The 16,792-nt window shown below is 44.3% G+C and overlaps 4 protein-coding genes across 4 annotated transcripts; 2 read left to right on the forward strand and 2 right to left on the reverse strand.

Annotated features, from left to right (window-relative positions):
• Positions 1-3,241: 3,241 nt before the first annotated feature.
• LOC119549316 (cyclic AMP-dependent transcription factor ATF-2) lies at positions 3,242-4,632 on the forward strand. Its single transcript, XM_037857290.1, has 2 exons — positions 3,242-4,348; positions 4,404-4,632. The coding sequence occupies exons 1-2, from the start codon at positions 3,316-3,318 to the stop codon at positions 4,508-4,510; spliced, it is 1,140 nt and encodes a 379-aa protein (XP_037713218.1). The 5' UTR covers positions 3,242-3,315; the 3' UTR covers positions 4,511-4,632.
• LOC119549313 (TBC1 domain family member 31) lies at positions 4,511-7,953 on the reverse strand. The gene is made up of 4 exons (XM_037857288.1): positions 7,481-7,953; positions 7,304-7,417; positions 4,832-7,247; positions 4,511-4,770 (listed from the first exon to the last, which is right to left on the reverse strand). The coding sequence occupies exons 1-4, from the start codon at positions 7,756-7,758 to the stop codon at positions 4,612-4,614; spliced, it is 2,967 nt and encodes a 988-aa protein (XP_037713216.1). The 5' UTR covers positions 7,759-7,953; the 3' UTR covers positions 4,511-4,611.
• Positions 7,954-8,058: 105 nt separating this feature from the next.
• Positions 8,059-8,970, reverse strand: LOC119549317 (vacuolar protein sorting-associated protein 55 homolog). Its single transcript, XM_037857291.1, has 3 exons — positions 8,843-8,970; positions 8,423-8,678; positions 8,059-8,355 (listed from the first exon to the last, which is right to left on the reverse strand). The coding sequence occupies exons 2-3, from the start codon at positions 8,648-8,650 to the stop codon at positions 8,248-8,250; spliced, it is 336 nt and encodes a 111-aa protein (XP_037713219.1). The 5' UTR covers positions 8,651-8,678; positions 8,843-8,970; the 3' UTR covers positions 8,059-8,247.
• A 1,676-nt stretch (positions 8,971-10,646) lies between these two features.
• Positions 10,647-15,926, forward strand: LOC119549315. The gene is made up of 3 exons (XM_037857289.1): positions 10,647-11,286; positions 12,721-13,675; positions 13,738-15,926. Exons 1-3 carry the CDS (start codon positions 11,193-11,195, stop codon positions 14,297-14,299), a joined length of 1,611 nt encoding a protein of 536 aa, XP_037713217.1. The 5' UTR covers positions 10,647-11,192; the 3' UTR covers positions 14,300-15,926.
• Positions 15,927-16,792: the final 866 nt, after the last annotated feature.

A 16,792-nucleotide genomic window follows, 5' to 3' on the forward strand; every position in this document is an offset into this window, starting at 1 on the left:
CTGCCCAATTTGTAAAAATATTTAAATGGTTATGAATTGAAAACCCAGAAAAGGGTTATATTTTCACGACATTGTAACTTAACCGAGATAGGTTATTTTTTTATTTCAGTATTAGCTATTATACATAAATCGCATTTAAAATATAATAACTAATTTAAGGAAAGGAGTAACTAGTTACAAAGGCCATCGACTCGACAATTAATACAAATTTTTTCATTTATATTTGTGATTTAACATTTAATGAGGGGATATTGTATATTTGAGAGAAAGGATAGATCACGAGGTTGGGTCTATTACAAAAACCATTTCGATGTAAATTCTTAAATTTTGAAAATTAATGTTTTACCAAGTTTCATTATATAGTTATTTATAGTACTTATTAGAATATAGGTAAATTCATATGTTTCTATCGGTTTTATAGCTTAATGGCCTCTCAGAAAAGCTTATTATTATCAATATAGGAACATACATACATAGGTTGGATCGCGGATATATCTACTAAATCTCAATTCTTTAAGTTCCTAATCTCCTTCCAAAAACTAGCCACACAATTTTGGTAATTTAAATATTTTGCGAAAATTACCCAAGGTATAACTAGGACGTAAAATGGACATAATGTTTTAGTGTACATAAAATGTATTTATATTGTAAATCCAAAATGTAACCTACATCTATAAGAGGTATAGAACAACATTTAATTTGTATTTTAAGCTTTGAAGGTCTGGGATACAAATAAAGTGAGAAAGAAATTTAATACAAATTGTTTTGATAGTTATAAACTTTACTTGATCGTTATAAACCTTACTTGATCGCCAGGACATGGCCTAATTTTAAAAAACATAAGACCTATATATTTGTTATCCAATAAATGTTATGATTTGCGTTGGAAGTAACTATGAAGAACTTAAAAGTTAGATGATATATTTAAGCTGTTGGAGCATAAAATGCCAACTTTTTGGCTAAATCTGGAACCCATTTTGGACACTCCGAGCCACTCGATCCTAACCACAGAAGACCGACGGACAATAAGAAAAATGGCGATGCTGCAGTGCGATGATGGCCAGGAGATAACGGCGGGACGGGGGAAAAGGAGCTCAGGGGTGGGGATGATACTTTGAATGCGAGCAGGAGAGAGATGTTCATCGGAACGCATGTTCTTTGAAAATTGCCCATAATTATGCGAACGAACTTCAAACTGATTGTTTCTACCGGCAACCGAGAACCGAGAATCGAGAACCGAGAGCTCAGAGCCAAGAATAAGAATCGGAACCCAGACTCTGGGCCTGGCTGGAACCCAACTCCATGGACCACGACCACGCTGTCCGAAAAACGCGCGTCCGTTGCATGCAACGTGGCTGGGATGGGATGGGATACGATGGTATGGGATACGATGGGATGGGATCGAGATCGGGACCATGGGCAAGGGTATGGCTATATGGAATAGCCCGCTTGGCTGCAGTGAAAGAGAATGACTGTAATTACGCATCACTTTTTCTTAATTTTCATGCTGTGCATCTTGCCGGCCCGGCCCTTCCTCCTCAGGAATGGGGCAGAATAGGATTGGAGGATGAATGCGGAGGGGTCCCGGGTCCTCCATCGCTTGTCGCTTGGGAACAATTTGGACACTGAACTTGACCCACAAGACAAGTTTGCGGCTTTTTGTGGGGCTGAGTTCTCAGTTTTAGAAAATTGCCCGTTTCGTTGCGTGCATGTTTCCCAAAAAATGTGAGCGACTTGCAAAACATTTTGCGTGTTGTCTGTTTTCTGCTGTTTCCTTCAATGAGAAATCTAATTTAAAAGATACAAATTTTAAATTATGGGGTTTTCTTGGCTGCCAAAAATGTTTTCGTTTTTTTTTTTATCGCTTTTTCTCCCTTCTCACATATGATTGCTTCTACGTGCTGCGAAAGACTCGCAGGCATTTTGGGATTTTTTGGCGGAAATGCTGGAAGTCAAGAGTGACTGTCTAGAGTGTGGTTGCATAACAAAAATAAAGACCATAGTCATAGTCCGAACGTTGATACGCAAGTTAAATTCAAACTTTAAAAGTTCGCGGGCTTTTCCACACCTATCAGTGGTATCGATTAACCGCTTATGTTTTTGCTTTAGTTTTCAGTACAGCACTGCGGGAAAACACCACTTAATACTAAGTGGTCAAATTTACCAACTATCAGTCATTTTTTACCGATTACGTCTCCATCTAAAGGTTAATTAACGTCTGGAAGGATATTATAAAGGATAAATATAATAAATATAAATGTTCATAACTTACCTTTTTTTTATAGGGTAATACCTGAAGAGGTTCTCGACGCTCTGCATCCTGGAGTCCAGTTTCAGTTTGAAATATCTCCTGTGGTCACTTCACAAGCACCGGCACTGATTTATCAAAAGTACATTTTATGCTGAACATCATTGGGAATCGGAAGAATTCAACGGGGAGACCATTTTTTACTTTACATCGAGGTCTTGGCCCATGGTATATTTCACTATTCACAACTTCCAAATATAAAATACTTCGTACATAGTTCATTATACAAGATTTTTGAAATTTGTTTAATATTTTTCGACGATTAGTTAACTCTTCCGACAAAGCTGCAAGACGTTAAGGGGTTACATAGAGTTATATGCCCAAAAACAAATACTTTTTCATGATATTAAATGATTTTATATTTTATATTTCAAAAATATCTAATTGTTACCATTTATTGGAGGCTACAAAAAAGTACCCATCCGGTAAGAGTGTAATATAGGTTAAAATTATGTTTTTTGAAAACCCTATGCAACCCACTAAGCTTTCAAGCTGACGATTTTTTGCATATTCAGGAACATTCTGCATAATTTGAAAAAATAAAATATGAAATAAATATAATTGTTGTATTTTATTACAAAATCTGCGAATGCAACGCGTGGAAATAAAAATCGTAAAGCTTAAACAATATTTACAAGCCTTTGTACAGCCCCAAAATATTATGAAGTCGGATTTAAAATTCCTGATTTTACGTCAGAACACGCTGTTAGTTGCCAACAATTTGTTACCTATTATAAGATCATTTTGCAAGCTTTGAACATTAAAATTATTTTAATAAAACAAGCTAGTTAAAGTTATTTGAGTTATAAAGTTTAAAGTTAACGTTAAAATGCTAAAGTGACCATGCCTTCTTATCCAAACAAATCCATGTAAACGGCATATATACTCGTCTCTTTCTAAGCAGGGCTGAAGTACTCCCTCGATCAGCTGTTTTAAAGAAAGTTGGTGGTGGGGGGTTCGGCTCGCGTTTGTTTTGTAAATAACAAGTTTTTAGCCCAATTGCTGGCATGGACACGCCTGGAGCCATGGAGGACCTGGCAAGCGTGTCCTTCGGTGACTTTGAGCCGAAATCCGCCGAGGGGGACGTATCCTGCTACCAGAACTTCCGGGCACAGACAAAACATGACATCTCACTGGACCTTTCGCTTGGCCAGAAGACGGAGAACCTGTTCGCCGCCGACCAGACGCCCACGCCCACGCGCCTCATCAAGAACTGCGACGAGGTGGGCCTCTTCGAGGACCTGCAGCACGTGAATCCCTTCGACATAGGCTTCCAGAGGGCGGCAGAGCAAAATGTCAGCGGCACTCCCAGTCGTCCAGAGGCTCCTCCTCTCGACGGTGAATCCCTGCACACGCCGCAGGTGTATCCTTTGGAGAGCAGCACCACGGTATCAGCTCCGCCTGGCAATCCGGTCACTAGGAGCGACAGCTGCAGCAATGTGGATGTGGAGCAGCTTTTGGCCAGCACAGGGAACACTCCACCCGAGGCCTGTCAGGAGGGTCCACCGCCGCTGCAGTTGATCCAGCCCCAGGTCATCAGCTGGGTGCTGCCTGCCCAGTCAGTTCCCGTCCCCCTCGCCACAACAGATTCCCACAGGGGAAAGCCTACCAGTGCCATTCGCCCCTACATACTGCCCAAACCCAGTGCGAACGAATCGCATAGGGCCAGTAGGAGGCCCGAACCCATTCTGGTGACCTGCAACCCACCTGCTCACGAGCCCAGCAGTGCCAGCCTCACGCCCACTTCACAACTGCCCATCAAGGAGCGATTGAAGGCCATCCTGCACAGCAACAACAACAGACGCAACTTCTCTACACCTTCCAAAGCGGCGAAACCCAAGGATCGCAGTCGGGATGAGGACTGCATGGAGCGGCGGAGGGCTGCTGCCTGCCGTTACCGCAACAAGATGCGAAACGAGCACAAGGATCTGCGCAAGCAGAATGCGCAACTGCAGCAGGAGAACCATGAGCTGCACGAGAGGATCGCCAGGCTGGAAAAGGAACTGCAGCAGCACAAGAGTCACAGCAGCTTAGCTGGCGGTAAGCTTAGCACATTTCCTCCTGAATCATTCAGCTTATCTATCCCATCTTTCAGTGGCCAACCAGCTGCAGATTCCACCATCCAGCATACACCTGCTCATCAATGTGCCCAACATGTTGGTGCCTTCGTGTGCCAGCAACGCGGGTGCGGATAAAAAGTAATCAAGGTGCCTTGATTATTTATTTATTTTTCGGTGCCATGTAAATAATCCTAGCTTAGACAATTATTTGTACAAAAAGGCCTCAATTTGTTATGCTAATAATTAGTTAAAATTGCTCCTGCATTCCCTAGTAGTTGTCTCTGTGGTTATGATTTCCGTAAACTCGCGCTGGATTTCTAGAATAGAGTTCTCGATGTCCAACAGCTGGGGATTGAATTGCGCGGATGAGGTCGCCGGAGTGCGCAGCTGTTCCATGGTCATCTGGAAGGAAGAAAAGAAACTTTAAGGATTACAGAATCTTATATACTCTACAATCACACACCTCCCGCAAATTCCTCTGCAGCTGATCCCGCTGACTGCAAAGCTTCTGGATATTGTCGTAGTACTTCTGTGCCAGCGGAGCTCCCTGCGTATCGGAGTAGTAGCGCTGGGCAAGGAGCTCCATCTCCTGGTTGCGTATTTCATCTTCGGCCAGCTGCATTTGTTGATTGTGTCGCCTACGCTCGCGCTCGATGTTGTGCATCAGCAGGTCAATCTCCTTCTCCATTTCCAGGACCTTGCGCCGCTGCTCGGACTCCTGCAACTTAGTGATGACCTCGCTCTTGCGCCGCCGAACCTCCATTTGGTAGGTGAGCAGCATTTTGCGCTGGCAGGTGATGCGCTCCTCCTCGCGATGGATCGTGTCCTGATAAAGTTTCTCCATTTCCTTAAGGCGGCGGGCGTGCTCCTCCTGCTTGAGTCCGTTCTCAAGGCGTTCCATGATTTTCACCTCCTCCAACTCCAAGTGGCGGATGCGGGCATCAATCTCCTGGTTGTGTTTTATCAGCGATACTGCCTGCTCCTCTTGCTGCTCGATCCACTCGCTGGGATACTTCAGGAACTTGGGATACACACCCTTGGGAATTGAACTGAAGCTTTGCATGAAACGCTGTGGGTGAAGAGCAAGATCACATTTGGCCATCAGTTTGCGCGCCTTGGAAAGAAGTTTGCCAATGTCCACTGGATTCTGATCGTGGAAGAAGAGGAGGACTGATCGTTTGTCCGGAAGTCGTATGATGATCTCTCGATGAATCAAATTGTAGGCCACCACCAGGAAGACGGGAAACCAGGGCTGTTCTGAGACGATGTTGTCCCACAACGACAGCCACAGCTGCTCCTCAAGGACCTCGGAGAAGGCGGTGCTTAGAAGGGGCCAGGCGAAATCCTTGGCCAAGATCTCCTGGGATTTGTAAAACTTGCAGAGCTGCTCGTCGCAGTGCAGCAGGATATTTTCGCACATGGCCAGATAATTGGAGGGAGGCAGCGGATGGAACTCGAACCACAACTGGAAGTGGTTCAGAATCAGAGTAGCGATCACCTCGAAGGAAACCAGACTGTTTTTGGGCAACTGCTTTACGAATGGGTATATGAGATGCGGCATAAAGTCCGCGTGGGCTAGGACCTTGCACCATTGGGCCAGGCAGCTCCAGATCTTGATCACAACACGCCGCTGGGCATCGTTGCGAACCTTCAGCTTCTTGGCCTGATTTCTGACCATGAGAGGTGCTCCTAGTTTGATGAGGGCCTGGAACTGTGGGCCATTGCAAGGCAGGTCCAAGAGGGATGTCCAAATGAGGAACCTGTACTTCTCCGGATAGCAGCCGTACTCCTTGAGCATGGCCTTCAGCCGCTCTGGTTTGAGCAGGTGTCGCAGCTCCTTGCTCATGCCTCCACTGACACTGCAAGGCGGCAGCGGTTTCAGCTGCTTGAAGGTGGACTTCATTTGGTTGAGACAGCGGGTCTGAACTTGCAAGGCGTTGAACAGGCGGCAGGTGGACCACACATTCACCTCCCCGCAGCGGGAGGTAACACTCAGCAGCTTGCCATCCCGGCTCAGGCGTAAACTAATCGCATTGGAGCGTTGCACGACCAGCTTGTGGTCCGTGTTGATCAGATCCAGCATGACGGCTTGGTTTCTGGACGTGATTCCAAACACTATACGCTCCTTTGGCTGGGCCAGAAAAGCCATTTGACAAAGGGTGAAGTCAGTCAAGCGATAGAGCTTCTCCAGATCGAAGGAGGCCACACTGAGCACTAGAAGGTAGCCGTCCAAGGTACTCAGGCACATCTTGTTGCCATCGGGCGTGAAGCAGTAGTTGAGCAACGAACCATCGGCAAAGTCATAGTCCTGGCAGTCGAACGTTAAGTCGTCCTCCAGATCGCTGTCATCCGCACCTCGCAGGACTATTTCCGGAATGGTTTCACCCGCTGGCAGAAGTCTCAGCTTCCGATTTCTGGCCTTGATCGGTTGGGCCATCCGCAAGGTGCACAGTGAGTGTGAGGACCAAACATGCAGCGAATCATTGGAGAATCCTATGAAGAACTGGTCGGAGTTTGGCAGGAAGGCGGCAAACTTTAGCGTGTAGCGCGATTCATCGAAATCTAGCTGATGTGAGACCTCCAGGCTGTGCAGGTTCACTAGGACAGCCTCGCTACCAAAGCGCATCAAGGCATTGGAGGAGCGCGGATTCTGCAGGCGATTGCTCCAGCTTAGCTCCTCTAGAGCTGCGTTGCCCACCTCTCCATGGGCCCCAAGAATGGAGTTGTCCACGTCTATGATGAAAACATGACCCGTTTTGTTGCCCACATAATAGTCGCTAATGTGCAGGGGAGATGGCCGGATCAGCTTGGCCCTGGGCATCAGGAATCCCAGGCGCCAGTAGCGCTTGCTCACAAAGTCGAATACAAAGATGTTGCCACTGGGGATTTAAATAGGATAAGAGGATGGCCTTGGTAGTCTTAGGATCGTCCTTACCGCTTGTCAATCACCACCAGTTTGTTGCTTAGCTCGTTGAAGCAGCAGGCGGCTATCTGGATGCGCAGTTGCTGACCTGCCTCCTTGACCGTGTGGTGTACAGTCAGGATGTTTCTGGAAGAATGGAAATTCTTAGTCACCACTTTGGGATTCCAATCCCTCAAAGCGCACACTCACCCGCATTCGTTTTGCTTCAGCTTGAAAGGATACTTGCGCATCGAGGCATCGCTCAAGGGCATGCTGTGCGCACTCTGGGCCTGCGTGAGGGTCACATCCGAGTCATCCGTGTCCACATCCTGGTAAGAGGACAGCTCCAGGTCCGCCTCCGTCCAGTCCTCCTCCTCCAAGTCTGATTCGCCTTGGTCCTGCAGGGTACTTTCGATGCCATGGAGCGCAGCAGAAGGAATTCCCGTGATATCCTCCTTTTTTATTTCTGTTTTTACAATCCTATCCATTTTATATGAGCTAATTAAGGACTAATTTCCATTTGTCAAAGGAGGTGGACCTTCGACATTGAAATAAGTATCGCCATGGGCGTATTTACAGGGCAGGATACTTAAAAAAGTGTTAGAAAACTTCCTATAACACTAAACCTTTCTCCACCGAATTATTTTTGTAGTTTTATTTATCAAAACTATTTTTTCTGACTGAAAACTGCCGGCTGATCCCTCCCCGCTACGCCCCTGAAATGAACCAGTGTCTATCGAGGAGCGGCTTTGCTATCGAACCAGCAAGTGAACCGGTAGCAGGCCAACTAAATTTACTACGTCTGTTTATTTCTTTTTCGTTTATGTTATCTGGATACACTTGATTAAATGAGATTGGCTGATGACTGCGAAGAAGCGAACAGCATGCGTGCTTACGGATAAAGGCCAGTAACCTGGGGAGCGTTCCTTCTGAGCCGGTTACTGGGCGTAAAGTGCCTCTATAACTATGGATCTCCCTTAGAACATCGAGCCATAGGGCTCCTCATCCCGCATGGCGTATCCGAAAATGGTGCCGTAGTTGATAATGTTGCTTATTATCGTCAGGATACCCGCCGTCCAGGTGATCTGTGTGGGAGGATAGGGTAAGTATGGTAATCTCTTAGAATTCCTATAGCCTCTTATGACCACTCACCACCGATGCGTGGGCCAGGACGATGGGCAGGGCGAAGGCGCTCAGCACCATGCCCGCGGTGAGGAAGAGGGCGAACTCCGACTTCGGGTTGGTCTCAGTGCCCGGGGTCGTCCTCTTGGCAATGAATACCGGGAGAACGGACAGTGCGTAGAACAGCAGGACGAAGAAGGGATAGAATATCTTGGGCGTGGGCACGGCGCAGGCCAGGATCAGGAAAGTCAGGCCCATGCAAGACAGAAATGCGCAAATGATGAGGCTGCAAGACGAGGGAAATCGTTATCAGGCGTTCACCTGCGGGGGTGGGTGTAGACTTACGCTGCATGGTGGTTTCCGAACGAGAGCAGCGGACGCCAGGTGGGTTCCGGTGAAAGAGGATAGGTTAATCATTAGTTGTGCCTCGACAGGACCTTGCATAATTACCCTTTAAGGTGGCCATTGTATTTGTTTATAATTTTTCCTTTGTCGCCTCTAAAAATGACTCAGATGTGTAGTTGCGGGAGAACCAGTTCATTAGTGGGACCGTCAACAGCCTCTGAGGAAAAAACCATATTCTCAAAAAACCGTTAATACCGTTGAGGAAGGTATTGAGCTCGGAACTAGATTTTATTCAAATTAAATATATTTTGGACCGTTAAAAAGTATGGCCCAACTCTGGTGAAAATATTGATAACCATGTTTTCCGTTAATACCTTCAAAGAGGTATTCGAAACTAGATTATAATAATATTTAATTTATTTGCTTTATATGTAGATATATGTACAAGTTTCTTATATTGACTAAGTTAAGTTTGGTTCAGAGTTCAGCTAAGCTTTCTCAAGTCTTGATTATAAAAAGCTTTTTAACATACAGTGGTCGACATAAGTATTTTGACAAAACAAAAGTTAACTATACTCAGAATTTGAACTTACTTCTTGTAAACTTTGGCATCGATGGAAAGGTAATTTAAATGCCGTTTGAATGATACAATACATTTCTTAACCCATTCAGTACTTATTGAAAAGGACGAATTTGTGTAAACATCTACTTTTAAACTTTTTTCCTCGACTTGAAAACTTAAATTTTTTGATGCAAAACAAACAAAACAAACAAACAAAAATATTAGTAAATGCAAAAAGAATTTTTCAAAAATCATTTTGCTTATATTTTTTATGATTTTTTGAAGGTGACAATGTCGGAAAAAATTTGTATAAAAAAGAGAAAAATGTGGCTCAAATGCATGTTTTTAAGCATTTTCAAAAAATCATAAAAAATATAAGGAAAATGATTTTTGAAAATTCTTTTTGCAGTTACTATTATTTTTGTTTGAAAAAACTTTTTGCATCAAAAAATTTTAGTTTTCAAGTCGAGGAAAAAAGTTTAAAAAAAAAATTTAAAAGTTGATTTACACAAATTCGTCCTTTTCAATAAATACTGAATGGGTTAAGAATTGAATTATATTATTCAAACGGCATTTAAATTACCTTTCCATTGATGCCTATAGTTTACAAGAAGTAAATTCAATTTATGAGTATATTTAACTTTTGTTTTGTCAAAATACATATGCCGACCAGTGTATACGTTTTATTTGCATCCTTTCATGAATGGCTAATCTAATGAGTAGTTGGGGAAAGTCGAGATAACCCCTAACTCCTAGACCATATGCACTTTTATCTCAAGAGTTCGCAATCGTAATATAGTTATTTTTCTCCATTGATCTTTGTAATCACAGTAAAATTCGGTGTATATATCCCTTTAGTTATTAGGCAGCCTCCAAGGATCTCACTTAAGGACCCTTCATAACACCCACATTATATTCGCTGGGGGGGAAAGCTCTTCGGCTGCCAATTCATTGATAAAAATAAAGCGCGCCCTATCCCAAGCGAAAAAGCTGCAGGAAAGGGAAGACTCCCCCGAAATGGTAGGGAGTGGGCTGGTGGGGCTCGGAGATTTGTGAGTGGCAGCCACCTGTCAGTGGGTTCGGTTCGGGCTATGAATGCCCCGTGTTTACTGAAAGAACCACGGACTCGGACGTGCCGAGCTTTCTAGCTCCACTGTGCGCAGGCGCCTCCTTCGGCCCACTGTGCCCCCCTGTGTGTGTGTGTGTGTGTGCGTTTGTTGTTGCTGCGGGGCCTGCCCTCAAAAGCTGCCCGCAACATTTAACAGCGCGGGGGCGGAGATAACATTTGCGTCACAGCTTCTGCTTCTTCTCGGGCTTTTTGCCGCCGCCAGGCTCATTCAGTTTCTTCAGTATAACGGTATACGTCGACGGCAAAGCAACGCAGGCCCAGGAGTTCCCATCTACATATACATATATATTTATTCCACACACATCCATATGTCCCACTGAGGTTTTTCATCTCGCCTGCAATCTGTGTGAAAAGTGCAGCATTTGACATTTACGCCAGCCGGTTTGAATGCAAAGTACCCTTTTTTAAGGGGTTTTCTCATCGAAAAGAACTTGAGAAGTGCCGTTAACAAAGGTTATTAGCCAGAAAGATTGCACGCCCACGCGAAAAGTGCGAAAAGCAGCAACCACCAGCAGCTGCCACTTGAACGTATATTTGCACGAGTGTGTGTGTGCGCGAGTTTGCGAGTGTGGGAGTCGAAAATCAATAACCCCCCCCCGTCGACGTCGTCGTTTTGGCCAAAGCCCCATTAACCGGCCATATGGCAATGGTTGTCGTGCATTGCTAGATATATTTGCCATTTTCCAATTGCAATTTCCCAACCAAGACGAGAAAAAACAAAGAATATACACGCAAGTGCAAGTGCAATTTGTGCCAAGTGCAAGATGGCGGCTCGCCTGGAAATCACCGTTAGCCTCGCACTCGCTGCAACGGTACTCTGCAGCATATTGGGTCATTGCGAAATGTCCGTTTACCCAGGTAAGCCTAAAAATAGCACACTACACCCATACACCCATACACCCTTAGTTCTGAAGTTTGAATGGAATGGAGAATGGCGCAGGGGGGCGGCCACCTCGTTTTGTGTATCCCCTGCACTAGATACATGCATAGTAGGTCCTGCGAAGAGCTCCCGAATCAAACCAAAACACCCACGCACTCCGCTTCGGCGAAAATTGAAAATCAACTGCAGCGTCATTAAGACATACATACATAAGGCAGCTTCTGTACATTGGGTTTATAGGAAACTTTAATCTCTAGATGGAAATAATAGTTGACTTTTAACATATGTTTGACATTTTTAGTTAATTCGGAGTTCCAAGGGTTAGGAACTTTAATTTATGTTATGGAAACTTTAATCTCTAGTTCTTAAATATTATTTTCTTGATAAATTTATATTTGTTTTGGATGTCCAAGGGATGGAAAATATCAGTTTTTAGATGAAAATAATACCCGATTTTTAACATATGGTTAATGTTATTATAGTTACTTTGGAATTTCAAGAATAAGGAACTTTAATGTTTCTTATGGAAACTTCAATCTCTAGATATAAAAAATTGTTTTCTTGATAAATTTATATTTGTTTTTGAAGTCCAAGGGATAGAAAATTTCAGATTTTAGATGGAAATAATAGTTGATTTTTAACATATGGTTGATGTTTTTATAGTTACTTTGAAATTCCAAAAGTTAGGAACTTTAATTTTTCTTATGAAAACTTCAATCTCTAGATCTAAAATATTATTTTCTTGATAAATTTATATTTGTTTTGGAAGTCTAAGGGATAGAAAATATCAGATTTTAGGAATCCTTACAATCTAGACCTATACATATTTTTGCCAACGGCTAAGAACTTTCTTTTTTTAAGGAACTTAAATCTATAGATCCTAAAAATCATTAAATTCTAAAACAGCTTTGATACCTTATAATTATTCCGGAAGTCCAAGGGATAGCAACTATTACTTTTCATAGCATGCTTTTTCGGGCTCCTGAACCAGCCATAATAAATAGCTTCCTTGATTGGAGCGCAACAATATCCCCCACCACAACGAAATCAACAAAGTGCGATAAAGTTTCCAAGCACGTCACAGGCCTTAGTTCCCAGTTCCCAGTCCTTCGTCTGTATATTGGTCTCCCTCACTCTATCGTTCGGTCTCGGTTTTGACCTGGCGCGTGTGTAATTGGTCTATTTTTAACCTCTGGCAATAAAACGGACTTTTGTTTGTCTATTTCGAATCCTTTCACGCTTTCGTGGTCCTGACCACCACCACCACCACTCGACTGGCCTTTCTATTTCTATTTCGACTTGGCTTTCTATTTTCCGAACGCTGACACGCAGACCAGGCTCATTAACATTAGCGTAATCACCTTGCCCGCGCCCACTAATCAATTGATCCGTTCCGTTTCGAATCCTTGCAGGACTGCGCCGCCGACCCATTCAGGCGCCCGCCATGGATCCGCAGGAGGAGCAGGAGTACGCCTTCCTGTCCCAGATGATGGAGCAGTACGCCCGTCGCCGGCTGCAACAGCAATTCGACCAGCAGCTGCAAGAGATCAACCTGAAGATGGACCGCCAGCGACAACTTCTGGAACGAGAGCGGTACCGTCAGCGGCAGCAGGAGCTGCAGGTGCAGCGGGAGGCGGAGGAGGACTACGAGACCAACGGGAACAACATCAACCAACAGTACGACCAGTATGACAATGCGGAGGCGGAGGCCAGCTATGGCAGTCCCATGGAGGCGGTGTCGGATGTCCAGAGTCCTCCTCTATACCTGCCCCGTTTGCCAGTGCTGCCCAGTTTGCCAAATCGACCCACATTGGGCAACTCCCCCAACCGGAACAGTGTGCTTCGCGAGCGGATTCCCTTCGCCGTGGGTCCTAACGATGCTCGCTTTTTTGACAACCCAAATGATCCTTCGGGCGAGCTGGACTCCCGGGCTCTAGATGACTACGAGGAGTATGCTCCCATTGAACCCACACCCGAGGTGGCCACCACCGCCAGCAAGACCAAGATTGATACGCCAGTGCCGGCTCCCGTGCCCGTTGAGCCGCCCAAGCTGCTGGACGCCGCCAATGCCAACTTCCACCGCATCAATCCGCAGTCCGTGGCCGCCGCAGCAGTGGCGGGAGTGAATCTTCCGCAAGCCAAGGATCAAACGCCACACGAACTCAACGCTCTGATCAACAAGCTGCAGAAGCAGAGCAAGGCACCAGCTCATCTGACCCTGGTCCAAGGCGGTGATCCCAGCCAGGAGCAGATTGTGCTGCGACAGCACATGGGCATGAACAGCGAGATGGGGGTGTACATAGTGGCCCTGATAGCGGGAGTCAGTGCAGCGGTGACCGTGGGACTACTGGCCCTTGGAGTGACTTGGTGAGTAGGCCAGAAAACCTTTAAATTGTTATTCCAGAAGGTAATTAATCGCATCCCAACAGGTTCCACAATCGACACAAGGCGGCAGCGGATGTGGAGTACCCAGCCTATGGAGTAACCGGGCCCAACAAGGATGTCTCTCCCTCCGGGGACCGGAAGCTTGCCCAGAGTGCCCAGATGTACCACTACCAGCACCAGAAGCAGCAGATCATCGCCATGGAGAACCAGGCCACAGATGGCAGCTGCGGCATGTCGGATGTGGAGAGCGACGATGACAACGAAGAGGGCGACTACACCGTGTACGAGTGTCCCGGCCTGGCGCCCACCGGCGAAATGGAGGTGAAGAATCCGCTCTTCCTGGACGAGACGCCGGCCACGCCGGCCAACAACCTTTCGTCCCAGACCACTGGGGCGGCCAATGCCGCCGCCGCTGCAACCAACAACAACATCACACAGGCCACTCCCCAGCAGCCGGCCACCCAGAAGAAGGGTACGGTCAAGCCGAATATGAATCTCCTGAATGCCGCCGCCACCGCTGCAGCAGCTGCAGCCGCATCGGCATCCGCAGCCGCAGCCGCATCCGCAACGGAGGAGCCCAAGCAGAAGCGCAAGAGCAAGAAGTAAGGCGATTGGACCTTGTCTTCCCTCTTCGGGGGCAATTGGTAAAGTTTGACTGATCCATTGTCAGCCAACAACGACACATCCTCTCACACAGATTCAGATTCAGAAACAGGAACAGATCAGACTAGGTGTAGAGCCAATATACATACATATGCGTATGTATGAATTCCTAACAGATACTCCGGGGAATTTAATTCCAGGAGACGAGCAAATCACACACACACACGACACTCAGTCCACTGTCTCTATTCTTCCCTATATGCATAAGTCCTGTAATGTAATGTAATCGCATCGCAATGCCGTAAGAATAGCTCCCAGCACGCCTGAGCCACTGAACCGTGAGTCCCCCGTGAGTGCCCCCCACGTACCCCACATATGTGCCCCATCCCCATCCTCATCCCACTCCCACTTTCCACCCGCTGTCAGTTGCACAACACTGCTGATTCTATTACGATCCGGCATGTGTAATTCTATTTTGCGCGGCAGCGACGAATTATTGTATATCAAACTTTTTTGGTCTCTGCGGATGGTTTGGAATAGTTGTTTAAGGTCCGGCGAGATGGGGACAACCAACCGAAGCAAACTAACATATTATATTATTATAAATATATGTATACACACACACACATACATATTTATATATATATATAGATATATATTCATGTAATTATTGTATTATATATATATACACGGAGACGGACACCTTTTTACTTACCTGTCTGTGTGGTGTACTATCTTTTTCTTATTTTTACTACGCTTTGTGATCGATCCTAAATTATCTGTGTCAATTTAGAAATACAATTCTGGTAACCAACCTGTATGCATGCAAAAAACATATTTAGAGGAGCGTGAGATGCGACTAGAGACGAGGAGAAGAGGATTATTTACAAGTAAAACTTAACAATAATTTCCCTGCACATTCATGTAAAGTAAATGAAAAACGACTGATAACACACAAAGATAACACGCGTCTATTGTACAAAAAAAAAAAAACGAAACGAAACGAAAGAAACAATTTATTTACTGATTAGCGAGAGATTAGCAAAGGAAACTATCAGAGGAATCGATTCCCCAGACCCCAAAACAACTATAGGAAACTGTAGCGAACATTTTACTATATACTATATTCTCAATTGCTGTAAATAAACATGAAACATTGGGCAGAGGACGGGAGTTAGGAACCATTGCGGCCGAAACAATACACTGAATACAACTGAATTGAAGAACTTGCGAGTTCAAAAACTAGCTAAACAAAACAGAACACGAATATTATATTTCTATTGACTAGTCGAAAATGCAAAGCATCGTGGAGCATTGAAAATTGAATTTGAATTTGAATCCCAAATCGAAACTGACTTAGCCACAATAAAATGCGCGTAGCATATGAATGTACGTTGAGCGTAATGTTGAGTTTGAAATATATATTTTATGGTGTTTGGCCACAGACACGTGAAAATAAACCGAACTCTAAACTAAAAACGAGAACTCGAATGCAAAATTGCAAGGAGGAGGAGGAGCAGAGAACCCACATGTATTGTGAATAAAAAGCATAATTTAATTTATTCATGTATGATAACCGTAACAACACAAATTATACAATATGCATACAGAATAAACTAAACTAACCGAAGGTTGTGTTATTTCTTTTGGAATGTGGGGGGACCATATTAGTAGTCGGGCTTTATGACTGTGGTAACTGCAATGGAGCAGATTGGATATTTCAAGTTCTAAAGGATTTCCCCAATCTCTAACAAATGTATTTGAAAACGAACTTTATTTAACCTTTAGCTTGAAGTTACTCATTTGACACGTATTCCAATTAGCCCAATAAAACTGTTTTTTCTATGTTTAGTTTAGCCAATTTATTCGTTGAAACAACTCTTCAAAAAAGGAAAGTAAACAAAATTTTCACCACCTATATTGAATTTCATTTGTTATCAAAGGCAACAGTACATATGAGTGGTAAACTTATTATTCTATAAACAAGAAAAATAAAAGAATACATCGATTTTGGGTCACTTTTGGTAAAAACGCCGAAGTTCCCTAATCTTATACTCGATTTTTTACTAATTTTTATTATTTTTGTGTCCAGAACTTAAATAGACAGACTGTTTTAATTAAACTCTAAGTCTCTGGATATTTAAAAGTGCAATACGTATAGTATTGCCGCCATAAATCAAATCAGCTACAGAACTATTTTTTTGAAAAGCGGTTAAAAGTGCGCAGAAACTGCTTAACAGATCACAGAAACTGGAGTACAAATTTAACAGTGGCTGTTTGGCAAGACCGTTTTAATACATCGATTTTCGGTCAATTTTGGGAAAAAGCGCAGCAGTTCCCTAATCTTATAAATTAATAGATAGACTGTTTTAATTAAACTCTACGTTTTTGAATATTTAAAAGTACAATTCGTATAGTATTGCCGCCAAAAATCAGATATATTTTTTGAAAGGCGGTTAAAAGCGCGCAGAAACTGGTTAACAGTTTTCAGAAATT

Source organism: Drosophila subpulchrella, chromosome 2R, assembly GCF_014743375.2.
Source record: "Drosophila subpulchrella strain 33 F10 #4 breed RU33 chromosome 2R, RU_Dsub_v1.1 Primary Assembly, whole genome shotgun sequence".
Classification (NCBI taxonomy): Eukaryota; Metazoa; Arthropoda; class Insecta; order Diptera; family Drosophilidae; genus Drosophila; species Drosophila subpulchrella.

Bases quoted from the DNA above. Each gene is read 5' to 3' on its own strand.
- LOC119549316 (XM_037857290.1), top strand. From the start codon at position 3,316: ATGGACACGCCTGGAGCCATGGAGGACCTGGCAAGCGTGTCCTTCGGT. The intron at 4,349-4,403 runs GTAAGCTTAGCA...CCCATCTTTCAG, and splicing joins TCACAGCAGCTTAGCTGGCG to TGGCCAACCAGCTGCAGATT.
- LOC119549313 (XM_037857288.1), bottom strand. From the start codon at position 7,758: ATGGATAGGATTGTAAAAACAGAAATAAAAAAGGAGGATATCACGGGA. The intron at 7,418-7,480 runs GTGAGTGTGCGC...CCATTCTTCCAG, and splicing joins CTGAAGCAAAACGAATGCGG to AAACATCCTGACTGTACACC. The intron at 7,248-7,303 runs GTAAGGACGATC...TTAAATCCCCAG, and splicing joins CTGGTGGTGATTGACAAGCG to TGGCAACATCTTTGTATTCG.
- LOC119549317 (XM_037857291.1), bottom strand. From the start codon at position 8,650: ATGGGCCTGACTTTCCTGATCCTGGCCTGCGCCGTGCCCACGCCCAAG. The intron at 8,356-8,422 runs GTGAGTGGTCAT...CCTCCCACACAG, and splicing joins TCCTGGCCCACGCATCGGTG to ATCACCTGGACGGCGGGTAT.
- LOC119549315 (XM_037857289.1), top strand. From the start codon at position 11,193: ATGGCGGCTCGCCTGGAAATCACCGTTAGCCTCGCACTCGCTGCAACG. The intron at 11,287-12,720 runs GTAAGCCTAAAA...GAATCCTTGCAG, and splicing joins CGAAATGTCCGTTTACCCAG to GACTGCGCCGCCGACCCATT. The intron at 13,676-13,737 runs GTGAGTAGGCCA...GCATCCCAACAG, and splicing joins CTGGCCCTTGGAGTGACTTG to GTTCCACAATCGACACAAGG.